The following is a 20078-nucleotide window of genomic DNA, read 5'->3' as shown; positions in this document are numbered from 1 at the left end:
TTCAGATGATTTGAGTTTCCACCAATTTCATCAACAAAGCCATTCTGACTACTTAACCACAAACAAGAGAAAATCTGCAGATGCTGGAAATCCAAGCAACACACAAAAAATGCTGGAGGAACTCAGCAGGCGAGGCAGCATTTATGGAAAAAAGTACAGTCGATGTTTCAGACCCAGACCCTTCAGCAGGACTGGAGAAAAAATGATGAGGAGTAGATTTAACTATTTAACTATTTAACTATTCTCTAACGAAGTTCCTACTGATATTCATCCTGAACTTAATCATTGGTTTGTAGTTATGATACTTGGTACTTGTACCTTGTAATTAAACCAGAGTTAACCTTTCTTATCCGAATTGTTGCTGCAATTAGAATCACATTTTTCACTAATTACTCTTCCAAAGCCTAAGAATTCTTTAACCTCTGAGCACTTGTTTTTGAGAAGAATCACTTTTTTAATTGATGTCCTATCAACAGACTCCCAGTATTATTGATTTCCACAAGTACTTTTTTCTTCTCTTCAATAATTTTGTGTAATTCTGAAGAATGAATTGTTTATGAAAACAAATTGAGTTTTTTCCCACAATTATAAAATTAGTATAAAATCCTTTTCTTCTTTCCACTTATAGATTTTTCCCATCATACGTGGTTCCACGATTCATAGTCATTCTGATTTATATTCATAAGAGCAACGTTTACAAAGCACATGGTAAAGCAGAAGGAATGACTAGTATTTTGAATCAATAGGGTGCTAGAAGTTTTTTTTAATGTTAGAAATAGAACTAAACTATAATTTTATTCTGTGATGTTATACCTTGACTACACATTAGTTATAAACAATGAGGAACAGAGAATGGGATTTTTGATATGATGTTCTTTTATCTTTTCATCCTTTTATTTATTTATTTCCAACAAACCAGAAGGATTCCTAATTCAGTGGATACTGCTTTCTATGCAGGGAAGCAAACCGAAGCAAAATGTCCTAAGAAAATGTTTGAACACTTTGATTTGCAAGAGAAAAGCAATGAATTCCTTCTTAAGGAAAGAAAGAATAATTTTTTTTTAAATGACTTAAACAAAAGACTTTACCAGTGCTCATTATTTAACAGAAATGGCATCGTGGTAATGCTGAAAATCACAGCCATTGAAATGGGAGAAAATTTGCATTTATATTAGGCCTTATCTTGCTGAATTTTGCCAGTTATTCCAGCCAGTATGCCAACTTTGAAACTGTAGTAAGACACAGATTTCCATGCACAAAAGTCGAGGATTTACTAATAAATGTGAAAGGTCGTGCCTGTTATTGAAGTCTTTTATCATTGCAAAGTCCCAAGTGTCATGGCAGGTAATCTAAGAGTCATCAAGCTATACAGCATGACAACAGGTCCAGGGGATCCCTACTGACCAAGAGGCCGGTTTATGCTAGTACGGTTTGCTCATGTTTGGCTCATGTCACTCTAAACCTTTCCTAACTATTTGCATGTCGAAGTGTAACTAAACACTGTTTGTGAACCTGCTTCACCCACTTTCTAGATGCAGACCACATCCTTGTGGAAAACATGCCCCTGCAGCTTTCTTCCCTTTTACCTTAACCTCTGCTCTCCAGAGTTTGATTCTCCAACCCTCAGAGAAAGGCTGAGTGTATTCGTTCTATCTCCTGATATCTTACATTTCTATAAGATCACTCCTAGTTCTCCTACACAGCACAAAATAAAGCCCTAGCCTCCTCAGCTACTCTCTATAACTCTATCCCTTGAGTCATGGCAACACCTGCGTAAATCTTTTGTCCACACTTTCAGCTTAATGGCATTTTAATCTTCAATCTTAATAGCATCAGTAGAATAATCTTGGACCCTGTTTCACTTCCGATCTGCCATAAGAACTCGGGTCTTATTGGTTTCATTGTACACTCCAGGACAAAGAATTAGGAGGCGAATGATTTCTTTTTTAATCACTTATCTTTTTTTGCTAAGTTTGTTATTCCATCTTCTATGCTTTAGGTGTTTATGTGTTTTAATCATTTTAATTTTTCGTTAAAGCTTCAGAATTTCAGAGATATTTAAAAACTGTTGATCTCGATTATGGTGCTTGCATCCCTTTCCCTCAGCTATGTCAGCTACAGTCATGCTGTTTCAGGAGAACTTTCCAACTGCACCTTCTGACCAATATGATATGCTTGTGTGCGTGAACTGATAATGCCTTGATTTGAGTCCCCATTTCCTTATCTATTTGACGAGAGGCATTGATCTTGTGGATAGTGTTACATACCTCAAGGAGATCTTGTGACTTTCTTGTGAGAATGATGTAATGGTCTTTTGGAGGTCACCTGATGTAATTTTCCCCCCGATATGAGGTCATGTGATGACATGTTCACCACCGGTATAAAAAGGAAGAACTCTGGTGACGCAGTTAGTTTTTTCCAGCTAGAACGTTCGTCATTGTCTCTGGTCCATTTCGTATTTGTTTTATGATGCAGTTTCATTTTTAAAACAGAGTGTTACGTTCTGTTGCAAGGTACAATAGTGCTGGACTGGCAATTTCTGCTAGATTTGTTGATGTACATTTTCAGTAGTATTGGAGAGTGAAGACTTTATCGAAGTACAGGACCTGAAGGATTAAGAGAAGTTGGTATTGTTTGGCAGTTTAACAAAGGATCGACCTTATTGAGTCTTTGTTGAAGAAGTAACGACCTGCATCGAAGATAACTCCCGCCAAAAGAGCAAGGAAGTTCATGCAAGGTTTGCTTTCTAGAAGAAATTAAGGTCAGTTGTTAACAACCTGCATCGAAGATAACTCCCGCCAAAAGAGCAAGGAAGTTCATGCAAGGTTTGCTTTCTAGAAGAAATTAAGGTCAGTTGTTTTAAGCCGTTTATTTCCTTCATCGTGAATCCTTTGGACAGAACCAGCAGGAAAGTCGTGTCTATGAAGAAATCCTTCTCCAGAGAAGTCTCTCCCAATTGAATGTATAAATCTGTTGGACTTTCTAATTTACCATTTTAAGAACTGAATTTGACTTTACTGCTTTAGGAACTGTTATTGCATTTATTGCTTTAAGAACCAGTCCCGAGTGACGGTTTGTTGAACGGCTGTATAGCGGTTAACTTCTGGTTAAGGTTTTTCATTTGTTTTTTTATTGTTTATTCGTGTTTAGGAAATGTTTGGTTGTTTTTATATAACCTGACTTGATTGATATTCATTGTTGCCGGTTACGTAACAGTAGTCAGAAGCGTTTTCCCGGGGCTGAAATGACTACAGGGAAGTAGTTACAGAGGAGATGTCAGGGGTAAGGTTTTTACGTAGTGAGTGGTGAGTGTGTGGAATGGGCTGCCGGCGATGGTGGTGGAGGCAGATATGATAGGGTTTTTTAAGAGACTGCTGGATAGGCACATGGAGCTTAGAAAAATAGAGGGCCACGGGTAACCCTAAGTAATTTCTAAAGTAAGTACATGTTCGGCACAGCAATGTGGGCCGAGGGGCCTGTATTGTGCTGTAGGTTTTCTATATTTCTATTTCACTGTGATTCCTGTTAAGGGCTCGGGGCATATATCATTAATACTATTTTTATAAGATAATTTAGGGAGAGGCAATAAAAACGGGAATAAAAACAGAAAATGAGAGGCACACTCAGAGATGGCATCTGTGGAAAGAGAAATAAAATCAAAAATTGTCGATGAGAGGAAAACATAAGAGATCCAGAGTGCACAAATCTGTTGTTAAAATATGCAAAGACTCATTTGATTGCTAAGTATAATATACCGATGAATAATATCCATTCAGCTTTCCTTTAGGTGAACCCATCTATTCTTATGATCAGTCACGAATGGGTTCTTCATTGACTGTAGTACCTACCTATGCAATCCCAATTAGCCTGCATTAGTTTTGTGTCCTCTTACTACTTCCCCATACAAGTATCTATACTTTTAACCTCGACCATCTACTCTGATAATTTGTTCCACATGAACTATGTGTCCAAAACATAGATCTCCTTTTAATTTTCTCCCATCTTATATTAAAACTATTCCAGCTCTTATTCCCTATACTCCCACCACAGGAAAAAATACTCTCTCTCTATCCTATCTATGCCCCTTTTAGAAAAAAATGTCAGACATTCTCGGCTGGTCTTAACTGATTCTCCTTTACAATGACGTTTTCTGAATTCCAGTGACCTTTTCTTGCTGATTAGTACTCAGAGAGATCTGTAAACCCCAGTGCAGACGCTCATCCACTATTTCTTGCAATAACATTAGCTGCTGCTCATTTGGAAGCTTACCGGGTGAAAATACAATTTTTTTTAATGAGTCCTTGCAACGAATGAATACCCAAGCTGATTCAAGAGTACCATAGCAATTCTCCTCAAATTGAATCATATCCTTTAAAGATGCATTATGTCTTAGCTTGAAGTGGGAAGGTCATCTCCTATTTTCCCCTATCCAAGCCTCCTATGCTGTTTTCCCATTTAGCCTTTGTTGTCTGTTCCACCACTAACTGTGATTATAGCTGGATTTTTTAGCTCTTTGAATATTGCCATATCGATTGATTTCCTATCAACCAAACAAAAATAGCTACAATTTAATGCATTTATCTTCTCCCACTGCAGGTTATCTTGCAGATTCTCCTCTGCTGTGACATGAAAATTGGACCAACTATTTGCAAAAGTCTTTGGAATAACTAGCATTTTAATATTAAGGATGTAATAACAGTACCTAATTATCAGTCTATCCTTGTTGTAGCTCTTACTAAAATTTGCTATCTTTTTTACTGTCCCTAGATGGAATTGCCATTTGGATTGGGAGAACCAATGAAAAACATCTATACTGGGGTGGTTCATCATCGGGCGACCAAAAATGTGCATGTAGATTGGAGGAGAACTGCTTAGATATGAAGTATCACTGTAACTGTGATGCTGCCAGTAATAAATGGTAAGAAAGTCTTTGTCTTGGAATTAAACTGTACCTTGTCAAAACTTAAAAGACTAACAAAATTGTATTGTGAAAGGGCTTATGTAATTATTTTCAAGTTTAGCAATTTGCGTAGATTTAAAAGTTCAAGCTTCAAATAGGTAACAGAATTTATAAACATGTCAGAACGAATCAGACATTCAATATCACTGACATACTGTATATTGTGAAATTTGTTGTTATGCAGCAGCTGTACAGTGTAATACATAAAAACCAAAACAAATATATATATTGGGACACATCGGGACCAGGACATTGGCTCATTTAAGTGGCTGCCCTACTTAACCAAAGTTTGATGGAAATAGTTAAAAAGGTATACAAACTACCATTTAGCTGAGAAACAAATGACGTGTTCAAATGAAATGCAGAACAGATTAGAACACTGTCAATACCACTACAGTAGTCTAAAACTGTCTTAGCTGCTAATAGTTATTGACAGAGGAATTAATCTGTTGCTTTCTTTTGGTTAACTATAAATGAACAAAATCAGCACAGATGCCTAGTGTACATAATGGACTGCTTTCATACAATGCTGTTGATGATTGCATCCTCCAAATCTTCCTTTTAATTATACCATTCAAGATAATTTTTGATATCCTTCAAATTTTTCATAGTTCCTAACTTGCTGAAGTTGTGAAGTTGTTTTATTTTCACCCGGCTTTTTCTCACACCTCCAAGCTTGAATGTTTGAAACTACTGTGAGTAAAACAGTTCTGATTTGTCTTACTGTTTATTTCTAGCCAGCTACCAGTGACAAACCCCATTGCTTTGTGAACATACATACAAGTGATGCTATTTAAAAACTGATCACTCTAAGCATGGTATGGTGTCGAGCAGCCACACAGGTGTGTGGTTTGATGCTTGCTAGAAGTTGTTCATCAACAGTCTCCTGTCCCAATTAAGCAGCATAGTGTTCCAAATAAATAAAGGAAATCCTGGCTATGTAATTAGTTTATTTATTAATTGTTAATTAAATTTATTAATTTATTTATTCAAATTAGTTTTTGTTCTTTAGGAGTTGTCCCAAATAAATGACTGCCCTGATTACTGGATGGCCCAATAAAATAAGTAGTGCAAAGATAGTGAGATAATTTTCATGGGTTCATTGATGGATCCCTATCAAACTATTTGATTATCTATCCTCAGGATGAGCACTGACTAAAATCAAAGGAACAAATGTAAGAAACTTCAATATAAACGCTGAATTTTTTCCTATTTTTCTTACCTGTCCATTTTTACTGTCACTCTCTTATTGAAATTTCTAACAATTGCTGTGTGTTCTTTCTGTTACCCTGCCAATCTGCCTTCCTCTCACTAATTCTATATTTTTCTATTATTTATTGACCTTTTCCCACTTTTCAATAATAATTACATTATCTGTCTACCTATTCATCTATCTGCCTGTTTATCTGTCTTACTTTGCAATGAATTCCACAGATTCACTTCACTTTGGCTAAAGAATTTTTTCCTCATCTCTGTATTAAATGGATGTCCTTCCATTCTGAGGCTGTGCCCCCTGGTCCTACTATAGGAAATATCCTCTCCACATCTGCTATATCCAGGCCTTTCAATATTTGATGTTTCATTGAGATCCTCCTTCATTATTCTAAACTCCAGTGAGTGAGGCCCAATGCTCTTCAAATGTTAACCCTTTCATTCCTGGGATCATTCTCGTGAACCTCCTCTGGACCATCTCCAATGCCAGCACATCTTTTCTTAGATATGGGGTCCAAAATTGCTCACAATACTTCAAGTGTGGTCTGACCAATGCCTAGTAAAGCCTCATCATTTCATATTCTAGTCTTCTTAGAATAAATGCTAAGGTTGCATTTGCCTTCCTCACCACTAACCCAGTCTACAAGTTAACCTTTAGGTAATCCTTCATGAGGACTCCCAAGTTCCTTTGCACCAACAATTTTTGAATTTTCTTCCCATTTAGAAAATAGTGCACATCTTTTATTCCTTCTGCCATCTTGTTATCCCTTTGCTGAATCTATTTCTTTATGTCTTTCTATGTTTTTGTCTACTCCTTTTCTCTGTCTTAATGTCTTATCTTTCTCTCAGAGCTTTCTCATTTTTTTCTTCACCTCTTTCTCAACAATATCTCTTATTTTACATTTAATTTTTTTATCAATTACCTCTTTATGCAATTCTTCTGTTTTAAGTCCAAGTTTATCATCATTCAATCATACACAGGTATACAGCCAAATGAAGCATTGTTCCTCTAGGGACAAGATGAAAAACATGGTACATATGGTCACACAGACACCACACATATAGTTATGATCCAGTGCATACAGTCACAAAATAAAATTAGCACAAGTCTCTGAGTGGCCTAGAGATTGATAGGTTGATATAAATTGCAAGGTGCATGTACTTTAAGACAATATAATTTTGCTGGCCCTATTATAATAAAACTAGCACTCATATAAATGTATGAAGCAGCAGCAATAAAAGTTCGAAAGTGATCAGTGCAGGATGACAGTATGCCTGTGAGATGGGGAGAGGGCTGGGGGTTGCAGCAGAGCATTCAGAACCAAACATGGTAAGGCCCATTTGCTCTTAACTACCAAAGTTCAAAGTTCAATGTATTATCAACATACATATGTCACCATATTGAACCCTTTTCTACTGAGATTTGCATTAAATATAGCATTGGAGCTGTACATAGCCTTCCAGTCTTAAGTATAAAGCAAGTAGAACAGGGGGCTAAGCACACAGCCTTGTGGTGCTGCTGTGTTGATGGTGATTGTGGAGGAGATGCGGTTGCCAATCTGAATTGACTGGGGTCTGCAAGTGAGGATATTGGCCTTGTGATGTCCTTTGTTTTGTCCCACCAATGTGTTAAAAATCTACTCTTCCAATTTCCCAGTTCCACATCCTTAAAGGGATGGTGCATTTATTGTATCTCCAACCTATATCTGCAATGATTTGTGTTCTATCCTGCTTCACGGTCATAAGCTCAAACCCAACTAGCATCCTCCAGCAAGGAGGGACCCCACAATTATCCAAACCAATGACCAATAAGGGAATAATAATTTGGAAATGTAAATATTTTTAAATCAAAGTAGAAAATTTATTACCAATGCACATGTATTGTATCATATACTACCATAAGATTCATTTTCTTGTGAGCATTCACAGTAAAGAAAAAGAAACACAATAGAATGAATAAAAATAACTACTCACAAGCAAAGGTGGACAAACAACTAATGTGATAACAAATAGAGTAAATTCAAAATAACAAAAGACAAAACAATAATAAATAAATAAATAAATAAATAAATATATTGAGAACATGAGTTAGAACCATAGATGCATGGAACATTACAGCACAAACAGGCCTTTAGGCCCTTTTTGACTGTGCCGAACCATTTTTCTGCCTAGTCCCACTGACTTGCACCTGGACCATATCCCTCCATACACCTCTCATCCATGTACCTGTCCAAGTTTTTCTTAAATGTTAAAAGTGAGCCCGCAATTACCACTTCGTCTTGCAGCTCATCCCACACTCCCACCATTCTCTGTGTGAGAAGAAGCCCCCCCTAATATTCACTTTAAACTTTTCCCCCTTCACCCTTAACCCATGTCCTCTGGTTTTATTCTCCCCTTGCCTCAGTGGAAAAAGCCTGCTTGCATTCACTCTATCTATACCCATCATAATTTTATATACCTCTATCAAATCTCCCCTCATTCTTCTACGCTCTAGGAAATAAAGTCCTAACCTATTCAACCTTTCTCTGTAACTCAGTTTCTCAAGTCCCGGTAACATCCTTGTAAACCTTCTCTTCACTCTTTCAACCTTATTAATATCCTTCCTGTAATTTGGTGACCAAAACTGTACACAATACTTGAGAATCGGCCTCACCAATGCCTTATACAATCTCACCATAATATTCCAACTCTTATACTCAATACTTTGATTTATAAAGGCCAACGTACCAAAAACTCTCTTTACAACACATCAGGATAGTAGTAACAGGAATGGTCCGAGTAAGCATGGATTTATGAAGGGGAAATCGTGCTTGACTAATCTTCTGGATTTTTTTGAGGATGTAACTATGAAAATGGACAAGGGAGAGCCAGTGGATGTAGTGTACCGGACTTTCAGAAAGCCTTTGATAAAGTCCCACATAGGAGATCAGTGGGCAAAATTAGGGCACATGGTATTGGGGGCAGACTACTGACATGGATTGAAAATTGACTGGCTGACAGAAAACAAAGAGTAGCGATTAACAGGTCCCTTTCCGAATGGCAGGTAGTGACAGGGTACCTCAGGGTTCAGTGCTGGGATCGCAGCTGTTTACAATATATACTAATGATTTAGATGAGAGAATTAAAAGTAACATTAGCAAATTTGCCGATGACACAAAGCTGGGTGGCAGTGTGAAATGTGAGGAGGATGTTATGAGAATGCAGGGTGATTTGGACAGGCTGGGTGAGTGGGCAGATGCATGGCAGATGCAGTTTAATGTGGATAAATGTGAGGTTATCCACTTTGGTGGTAAGATCAGGAAGGCAGATTATTATCAAAATGGAGTCAAGTTAGGAAAAGGGGAAGCACAACGAGATCTAGGTGTTCTTGTACATCAGTCACTGAAAGCAAGCATGCAAGTACAGCAGGCAGTGAAGAAAGCTAATGGCATGCTGGCCTTCATAACAAGAAGAATTGTTTATAAGAGCAAAGAAGTCCTTCTGCAGCTGTACAGGGCCCTGGTGAGACCACACATGGAGTACTGTGTGCAGTTTTGGTCTCCAAATTTGAGGAAGGACATTCTTGCTATTGAGGGAGTGCAGTGTAGGTTCACAAGGTTAATTCCCGGGATGGTGGGACTATCATATGTCGAAAGATTGGAGCAACTGTGTTTGTATACTCTGGAATTTAGAAGGCTGAGAGGGGATCTTATTGAAACATATAAGATTATTAAGGGATTGGACACGCTGCAGGCAGGAAGCATGTTCCCTCTGATGGGTGAGTCTAGAACCAGAGGCCACAGTTTAAGGATAAGGGGTAGGCCATTTAGAACGGAGTTGAGGAAAAACTTTTTCACCCAGAGAGTGGTGGATATGTGGAATTCTCTGCCCCAGAAGGCAGTGGAGGCCAAGTCTCTGGATGCTTTCAAGAAAGAGATGGATAGAGCTCTTAAAGATAGTGGAATCAAAGGTTATGGGGATAAGGCAGGAACTGGATACTGATTGTGAATGATCAACCATGATCACAGAGAATGGCAGTGCTGGCTCAAAGGGCTGAATGGCCTAGTCCTGCACCTATTGTCTATTGTCTATTGTCTATTGACTCTATCTACCTGTGACACCACCTTTAGGGAATTTTGTATCTGTATTCCCAGATCCTTATTTTCTACTGCACTCCTCAGTGCCCTATCATTTATCTTGTATCTTCTACCTTGGTTTGTCCTTCCAAAATGCAATATCTCACACTTGTCTGTATTAAACTCCATCTGCCATTTTCAGCCCATTTTTCCAGCTGGTCCAAATCCCTCTGCAAGTTTTGAAAACCTTCCTCACTGTCTAGTACACCTCCAGTCTTTGTATCATCAGCAAATTTACTGATCCAATTTACCACATTATCATCCAGATCATTGATATAGATGACAAATAACAATGGACCCAGCACTGATCCCTGTGGCACACCACTAGTCACAGGCCTCCACTCAGAGAAGCAATCCTCCACTACCACTCTCTGGCCTCTTCCATTGAGCCAATGTCTAATCCAATTTACTACCTCTCCATGTATACCTAGTGACTGAATCTTCCTAACAAACCTCCCATGCGGGACCTTGTCAAAGGCCTTACTGAAGTCCATGTAGACAGCATCCACTGCCTTCCCTTCATCCACTTTCCTGGTAACCTCCTCAAAAGACTCTAATAGATTGGTTAAACATGACCTACTACGCACAAAGCCATGTTGACTCTCCCTAATAAATCCCTGTCTATCCAAATACCTGTAGATCCTATCTCTTAGTACTCCTTCGAATTATTTACCTACTACCGATGTCAAACTTACTGGCCTATAATTTCCTGGATTACTTTTAGAGCCTTTTTTAAATAACGGAACTACATGAGCTATCCTCCAATCCTCCGGCAGCTCTCCTGTAGATACCAACATTTTAAATATATCTGCCAGGGCCCCTGCAATTTCAACATTAGTCTTCTTCAAGGTCCGAGGGTCTACCCTGTCAGGTCCTGGGGATTTATCTACTCTGATTTGTCTTAAGATAGCAAGCACCTCCTCCTCCTCCTCAATCTATATAGGTTCCATGACCTCACTACTGGTTTGCCTTATTTCCATTGACTCCATTCCAGTTTCCTTAGTAAATACAGACGCAAAAAAAACATTTAAGATCTCCCCCATTTCTTTTGGTTCCATACATAGCTGACCACCCTGATCTTCAAGAGGATTAATTTTATCCCTTACTCTTAATATACCTCTTTGCTCTTAATATACCTATAGAAGCTCTTTGGATTATCCTTCACCTTGACTGCCAAAGCAACCTCATGTCTTCTGTTAGCCCTCCTGATATCTCTCTTAAGTATTTTTTTGCACTTTTTATACTCCTCAAGCACCTTATTTGCTCCCTGTTTCCTGTACATGTCATACATCTCTTTCTTCTTCTTCTTCTTCTTCTTCTTCTTCTTCTTTATCAGAGTTCCAATATCCTTTGAGAACCAAGGTTCCTTATTCTTATTCACTTTGCCTTTAATCCTGAGAGGAACATACAAACTCAGCACTCTCAAAATTTCTCCTTTGAAGGCCTCCCACTTACCAATCACATCCTTGCCAGAAAACAACATGTCCCAATCCAGGTTGACTCCTAGATAGTGAGTCCGCAGGTTGTGGAATCAGTTCAGTGTTGGGGAGAGTGAAGTTATATGTTCTGGTTCAGGAGCCTGATGGTTGAGGGGTAACAACTGTTCCTGAGATTGGTGGTGTGGGACCCAAGGTTCCTATACCTCCCTGCTGATGGCAGCAGCAGGAGGAGAGCATGGCCTGGGTAATGGGGTTCCTTGACGATGGATGATGCTTTCCTACAACAATGTTCCATGCTCAGTGGTGGGGACAGCTTTACCCATGATGGACTGAAATCAGAAATAGCCAGGCAGCTTATTAGACTCACTTGAGAAAATGCACCTGGAGTCTTCAAAGCCAGTGCATCGTCTAAGTACACCCTTCGTTCAATGGCAGCCACATCGTTTCCAAAGCAGTAGATGAATACTTTGCAACTGAAATTCCACCATGAGTTCTATCTGTGTTGATTGTAAGAGAAGGTTACAGTTCCATAAAACAACAGCTATCCTGCTCAGATTATGGTTACAGGGGCCATTGCCCAAAGAAGTAAGAAAAGCATTTCCTTCCTCTATCATAATAGTGGTATGAAACTTTCACAACAACAGTCTGACTTTGCACAAAAAATGCTGACATTTATTTTTGTAACTGTGGCTTAGCTTAGTCTCCAATTTAACCATGTTGCTGAAGTCCAAAGTACTTGCTTAACTGATATCCATATCAAGTTGACTGACCTCCAAATTTGTACTCCTCGCTGGGTTGGTGCAAATGTTCTATAGATTCCTTGCAGTTCCATTAGTCCCATGCCAGTTTAGTGCAGGTTCAGCAACTCTATTATTCTCACATGAATTAATCAAGTAAAAGTAAATTATTTTACATGCTTTAAGGTTTTTTTTTACTTTCAATTATTTCTGGATGCTAAATAGGGCAACTCACACACGAATAAGTGGTGAAGCTGCATATTCTGCTATTTTCCCCCGTACCTCCATTCCTGAAATTATATATGAGCAGCAAATCTAGTGACAATTAGGAAAATTGAAAGTTTGTTGAGATAGTGTTTGATGAGTTGGTGAATGTCAAAATTAGGCGCTACGTCAAATTCACTGGAAGAATTTATTGCAAAATGTTTAAATGGTCAGTTTCTATTATAAATATATACTCTGTTGCTTCTTTATTGGTATAGGGGGACCTAATAAAGTAGCCACTGAGTGTATATTTATGGTCTTCTGCTGCTGTAGCCCATCCACTTCAAGATTTGATATGTTGTGCTTTCAGAGATGCTCTCCTGCGCATGACTGCTGTAATGCAAGGTTATTTGTGTTACTGTCACCTGCTTGCCTATTTGAATGGCAGTCTGGCCATTCTCCTCTGAATTCTCTCATTATCAAGGTGCCTTCATCCACAGAACTGTCACTCATGGGATGTTATTTGTTTTTCACACAATTCTAGATACTTGTGCGTGAAAATACCAGGAGATCAACAGTTTTCAAACCATCCCATCTGGCATCAACAATCATTCAAGGTCAAAGTTACTAGATCACATTTCCTCCACATTTGGTCTGAATAACAATTGAACCCCTTGACCATGCCTGTGTGCTTTTGTGCATTGAGCTGCTGTCATATGCTTGGCTGTTCAGATATTTTATTAATGAGCAGAGGAGCAGTGCAACTAATAAAGTATGGACATAACATTTATAATGTGGGGATTTGCCATGAGAAGAGAGGTTTCATAGTCCAAAAGTGTGTTGAAGCATATTACTTAAATGTACCATTCAGAGTGTAGTTGAAGCAAATTCAAATATTACATTTGAGTGGAAATTAAGTAGAGAGAAAGAGATGTAAGGATGTGTAAATCAGTGGACTGAACTCAAATAGAGGAGGTTTATGTAATACCAATATTTTACCAAATTGCAGCTTAATTATAATTTCCGCATATAGTCAATGAGGTAGAAGATGATTTTAGCATTTAATGTCACAGTGAATTTTAGTGAGTGGTTATTTTAGTGTTTTAATGAATTTAATATGACAAGTAATGTTCTTAACATTTTACTAGCTTGCATTTGATTAACATTCAACTTACATGGATGCCAATTTAAATGTTCATTGATTAAAGTGATGTTTTAAAAACGATGTTGAAAAATGATGCCTGTTTCAGATGATTTGCCCTCTTCCTGTTGAGGAGCTGTGTATCCCTGGAGTTAAACTGTTATTCTAGTGCTGTATATCTACCTTCTTTGACTTGTAGAAGCCTTTTACGACTTAATACTTAGGTAAGGTAGCAAGTTGACTGGTATCTGGGATCAGCCATGATGGAATGGTGGTGCAGACTCGATGGGCTGACTAGCCTAATTCTGCACCTATGTCTTATGGTCTAATGGTCTTACTCTGCATGAGTGGAAGACTGAGTGGTATCCTTATGAATCCTTACAAAATAAAAAAAAATGAATACACTACAATTGCTTGTCTATGAATGTGGACATCTATTATAATAATGTGGCCATAGTCACAGACTGATATTTGCTTTGCTCTACATTTGAAGTACTGTACGTTATACCTGGTCATATTTCCCATGAGACAGAAGATAAAACAGGACTGTATGGTGTCCCTTTGGCCCACGATGCTGGGCCAAATTAGTTAAACTAAAACCTATTAAACTCCTCCTTTCTGCCAACAAGTCCATCTATTCTTTGCAAATTTATGTTCCTGTCTAAGAGCCTCTCAAACACCTTTACTGTAATTGCTCCACTACCACCTTTAGCAGTACATTGCAGTCACCCACTACTCTCTATTTAAAAAAAAAACTTGTCTTGCAGATCTTTCTTGAACTAACCTCCTCTCACCTTAAATGCATGCCCTCTAGTATTGTAGTAATTTGCTTCAGTCTACCATAGGTCAAAACATTAAGCATCCAATATGGGATCAATGCCTGGGTGTGGTATGTACCACTTAACATACATCACAAACATTATGTCTCAAAGAATGAAGCATTTTCCCGTTATTCTGTATCAACTTCAGGTTGTTCCGCAGGTCATTGTGCAACAGAATCTATGTGTTTAGATCTGACTGAGGAAACTGTAGGGTTAATCCAAAAAGCTTGATAAGTCAGAGATCCAGTCAATAGGGTTTATTGGAGTGACCAAAATATTATGTAGATAAAGCAACACACATCAAAGCCGCTGGTGAACGCAGCAGGCCAAGCAGCATCTATAGGAAGCGTCGACTGCGCCTCTTCCTATAGATGCTGCTTGGCCTGCTGCGTTCACCAGCGGCTTTGATGTGTGTTGCTTGAATTTCCAGCATCTGCAGAGTTCCTGTTGTTTGATATTATGTAGATTGTATTATTAAGTACAGTTAAAGAATATTAGCGTGTTTGCTATGAAACCAGACTGATGCACTGTTTAATTTATTATTTTATCTATTTACACAAAGGCATTGGACTAGCATTCCTTTTATCATCCATAATGAATGGAAAATATATGACTGCAACAGTTTCAGTTGTGTTTCTAATGTCAATATTTAAGTGCTTCATTAATTTTGCCCTTTATGTTAATTATGTCATTATTTAAGATTATTGAAGTAAAAAATATGACAAAAAGAACAAACTGCTGAAGGAACTCTTCAGGATGCATCTGTAGAGGAAATTAAACAGCCAGTGTTTTAGGTCAAGACACTTTATTTGCCGTCTGACCCATTGATATTCCAGTATTTGCAGTCTTTTGAGTCTAAATAAAATGATAAATATTGAAAGATCTGAAATATACAGGAATACTGAGATTATTCAACAGGACAGGCAGCAACATTGGAGAGAGAAACATTTCAAGTTGATAATCTTTTATCAATGATTTGGATTTATGACCTTTATAAAGCGTATTCAATATGGTCAAGATGTACTCCTTCACAAGAAAATATTCTAATGCCATATTGTACAACATAGATAAATGTAATCAGCAATTTAAGCCTTGTATAGCATTTTTATTGGCATCAAGCCATCAGTTGGAATAGATACCAATTTCAGATAGCAAATACCACCAGTAGCAATATCACTTCTTACTACAGAAACTTTAGTGCAGTACAGTAATTAGGACAGCCCAGGTGCCACAGGTTCAACCCTATCAGAATTGCTGTCTGGGTAGAGTTTCCATGTTCTTCCAGTGACTCTGTAGTTTCCCCCAGGTGCTCTGATTACCCTTGCATCCCATAGATGTACTGGTATGATGATTAGCCATTATAAATTGCCCTTGATGTATCTGGATGGCTGGAGAATTGAGGCAAGTTAATCAGCATGTGAGAGGTAGAAGATTAGAAGTGAAAAAATGGGGGCACTGGATTGGTGGGAATGATCTGAGGGCCAATGACCTGAATTGATAGACTAAGCGACCACCTACTATGTCATAAGGAAATGCATGAACATCAATTTCTCGACCTTCTGGTAGTACCCCCACCTTCACCATTCCCCATCCCCTTTACCCTCTCTCACCTCATCTCCTTGCCCGCCCTTTGCCGTCTCTGGTGCTTCCCCCCCCCGCCCTTTTCTTTCTTCCGTGGTCTTTTGTCCTCTTCTATTAGACTCCCCCTTCTCCAGCCCTGTTTCTTTTTCACTAATCAACCACCCAGATTTTTACTTCGTCCCTCCCCCTTTAAGTTTCACCTGTCACTTCAGAATCAGAATCAGGTTTATTACCACCGACACGTGACGCGACAACACATAATCTGGGGGGGGGGGGGGATAAATAAATAAATAAACAAACAAACAAATAAATCAATTATGTATATTGAATAGAAACGTGCAAAAACAGAAATAGTGTATATTTTTTTAAAAGTGAGGTAATGTCCAAAGATTCAATGTCCACTTAGGAATCAGATTGCAGAGGGGAAGAAGCTGTTCCTGAATTGCTGAGTGTGTGCTCTTTGTACGTGTTTGATTTTGTTGCACTTTCTGCAAGTTTTGCCTTTAAACCGGCATTGGTCTGGTGTATTTGAAACCCTGCCACAACGGTAACACAGTAAGAAGCTGTTCCTGAATTGCTGAGTGTGTGCCTTCAAGCTTCTGTACCTCCTACCTGATGGTAATAGTGAGAAAAGGGCATGACCTGGGTGCTGGAGGTTCTTAATAATGGACGCTGCCTTTCTGAGACATCGCTCCCTAAGGATGTCTTTGGTACTTTGTAAGCTCGTACCCAAGACGGAGCTGAGTAGTTTTACAACTCTCTGCAGCTTCTTTCGGTCCTGTCCAGTAGTCACACTCCCCCCATACCATACCAGACAGTGATGCAGCCTGTCAGAATGCTAGTATCAGCTTAGATGTTTCCCCTGCTAAGTGTGTAGAATTTTTAAAATTCTTCATTAGCAAAGTTGAGGACATTAGAATGAACATTCCCCCCCCCACCCCCCGCCCACCCATGACCTAGCTGTCTCACTGGTTTGTTCATCTAAACTGGTCTGCTTCCAACCTATCATCCCACCCATCAAAGATTGTGTCCACCATGAAACCTGCAACCTGCCTCCTTGACATTGTCCCCACTCTCCTCCTGAAGGATGTCTTTGACATAGCCGGTCCCAGCGTCCTCTCTATTATCAACAGCTCCCTGGCCACTGGTATCGTTCCAACATGCTTCAAGCATGCCGTGGTCCAGCCCCTCCTGAAAAAAAACAATCTAGACCCTACCTTACCTAGTAACTACAGACATGTTTCTAAACTTCAATTCCTGTCAAAAGGTTCTCGAAAAGGTCATTCTCAGTCAATTGCTGCTCTACTTACACCAAATCAACATCTTGGAAAGATTTCAATCAGGTTTTAAGGCTTATCATAGCACAGAGTCTGCCCTGCTGAAAGTGTACAATGATCTCCTCCTCTCTACCGACTCAGGTGACTCTGCCATCCTAATTCTTCTTAACCTCAGTGCAGCATTCGATACTGTAGATCATGCCATTTTACTAGACCATCTCCAGTATGGGGTTGGTGTTGATGGCACTGCCTTGAACTGGTTCACATCCTACCTCAAAAATAGAAGCTTCTCTGTCAATATAGGCACATTTTCCTCTTCTCTAGCTAGTCTCTCCTGCAGGGTCCTACAAGGTTCCATCCTAGGTCCCATTCTTTTCTCTGAATATATGCTTCTCTTCGGCCAAATCATTCAAAAGTGCGACATTTCTTTCCACTGTTATGCTGGCGACTCACAGCTTTATCTCCGCCTGAAACCAAACGACCAGTCAAAACTAGTCAACCTCATGAACTGCTTTGAGGACATAGATGGCACAAAACTTCTTACAGCTGAATGAAGGCAAGTCTGAAGTTGTCCTGTTTGGCCCCCCTGACTTCATCAAAGTGATTACCAACAGTCTTGGTAACTTGTCCATCCTTGTCAAACCCCATGTTAAGTCCCTTGGTGTGGTATTTGATTCTACCTTTAAGTTTGACAAGCAAGTTAATGCAGTAGTAAAAGCCAGTTTTTTCCAGCTTCGTACTATCGCCAAAATTAAGCAGTTTCTCTCTTTCAAAGACCTTAACAAATTCATCCACACCCTTATATCCTCCCGCTTGGACTACTCCAACTCCCTGTATACTGGGATTAGTCAGTCATCCCTGTCCCGTCTGCAACTGGTCCAGAATGCCACAGCCATGCTCCTGACAGGTGCCCGGAAGAGGGACCATATTACTCCTATCCTGGCCTGTCTCCACTGACTACCAGTTCAGTTCAGAATTGATTTTAAGGTTCTCCTGTTTGTTTATAAAGCCCTAAATGAGCTGGCACCCCCCTTATATCACAGACCTTCTAACCCCTTATTCTACTTCCGGGTCCCTCCGGTCAGCTGACTTGGGGTTCCTAGCTGTCCCGCGATCTAAGCTTAAGCTCAGGTGTGACCGCACCTTTGCTATTGTAGCCCCTAGACTGTGGAACAGTATTCCCCTCCCTATCAGATCTGCCCCCTCCATCGACTCTTTTAAATCCAGGCTCAAAACTTACTTTGATTCACTAACGTTTGAATCCTCCTGATGTGGCTGATTTTTGGCTTGTGCCTAGGCCCTTGTGTTGTTTCTTTTGTGCCTATAAGCTGTTTGCCTTGTTGGTTATGTCTGTGTTTCTTGTATTTATGATGTTAGCCATCTGCTCTGATCTGTACAGCACTTTGGTCAACATGGGTTGTTTTTAAATATGCTATATAAATAAATTTGACTTAACGTGACTTGACTCTCCACAGTACATCTATTGAAGTTTTCGAGTGTATTTGTTGACATGCCAAATCTCTTCAAACTCCTAATGAAGTATAGCTGCTCTCTTGCCTTCTTTATAACTACATCAATGTGTTGGGCCCAGGTTAGATCCTCAAAGATCTTGACACCCAGGAACTTAAAACTGCTCACTCTCTCCATTTCTGATCCCTCGATAATGATTGGTATGTGTTCCTTCATTTTACCCTTCCTAAAGTCCACAATCAGCTCTTTCATCTTACTGACATTGAGTGCCAGGTTGTTGCTGTAGCACCACTCCACCAGTTAATATATCTCAGTCCTGTATACCCTCTCGTCTTCATCTGAGATTCTGCCAACAATGGAACCTTGTGTTTCTCTCTCCTCTCCTCCATACTCACCTTGTAAATCTACTCCTCAGCTTCTTTTCTCTAGTCCTGCCAAAGGGTCTCAGCCCAAAATGTAACTGTACTCTTTTCCTTGATGCTGCCTGGCCTGATGAGTTCCTCCATCATTTTGTATGTGTTGCTTGGATTTCCAGCATCTGCAAATTTTCTCTTGTTTATGATTGGATCACACTCCATTATCAGCTTATAGATTAGTACCCAAAAAGATTATCGCTCTTCTGTTTCTTGATCTTGTTCCTGGAGATTCAGTGTCAGTTGACCCTGCCAATTCCACCTGGCCCACATCTTCATTAACCTGGTCCAACACTACTTGCCTTTATTGGGATCTTTCTCCTCCTTCAGGTTTAGGGCTACGAATCTTACAGGTTCTGTGGGTGTAGTTTAGTGTTGACTTGTTTTCTATGGTTGCAGCTGGAGTTAACTTCCTTCTTGTCCTCTTGACACCTTAGCTCTTATATTGGTGTTTGGTGAACTGGGATAACGAAAAGTGTGTCACTTTTGGTTCAGATGTAATTATGCGGGCAATGGGACTATTGGCTATTTTGTGTTTCTTGATCCTGTTACCGAAGATTCAGTGTCATTCGACCCTGCTATGATCTCCCCTATGTCTTCATTAACCTGGTCCAACACTACTTGCCTTTATTAACCTGGTGTGTGTTGGAACACATCATCAAATGGTTCAATTTAAGAGGGAAGCTTATGTGAGAAGGCTGTTCTTGG

At 39.4% G+C, this 20078-nt stretch overlaps 1 protein-coding gene across 1 annotated transcript in view; it reads left to right on the top strand.

The window, feature by feature from the left end:
* Positions 1-20078, top strand: part of LOC134346871 (contactin-associated protein-like 5) — a 1673098-nt gene that overhangs the window by 1097895 nt on the left and 555125 nt on the right. The window contains exon 14 of the mRNA XM_063048676.1: positions 4768-4918. Within this exon, the coding sequence (XP_062904746.1) occupies positions 4768-4918 (151 nt within the window). The remainder of the gene's footprint in view (positions 1-4767; positions 4919-20078) is intronic.

Source organism: Mobula hypostoma, chromosome 5, assembly GCF_963921235.1.
Source record: "Mobula hypostoma chromosome 5, sMobHyp1.1, whole genome shotgun sequence".
Classification (NCBI taxonomy): domain Eukaryota; kingdom Metazoa; phylum Chordata; class Chondrichthyes; order Myliobatiformes; family Myliobatidae; genus Mobula; species Mobula hypostoma.
Note: the sequence above shows the minus strand (reverse complement) of the source record. Positions and strands in the feature narration are given on the sequence as shown.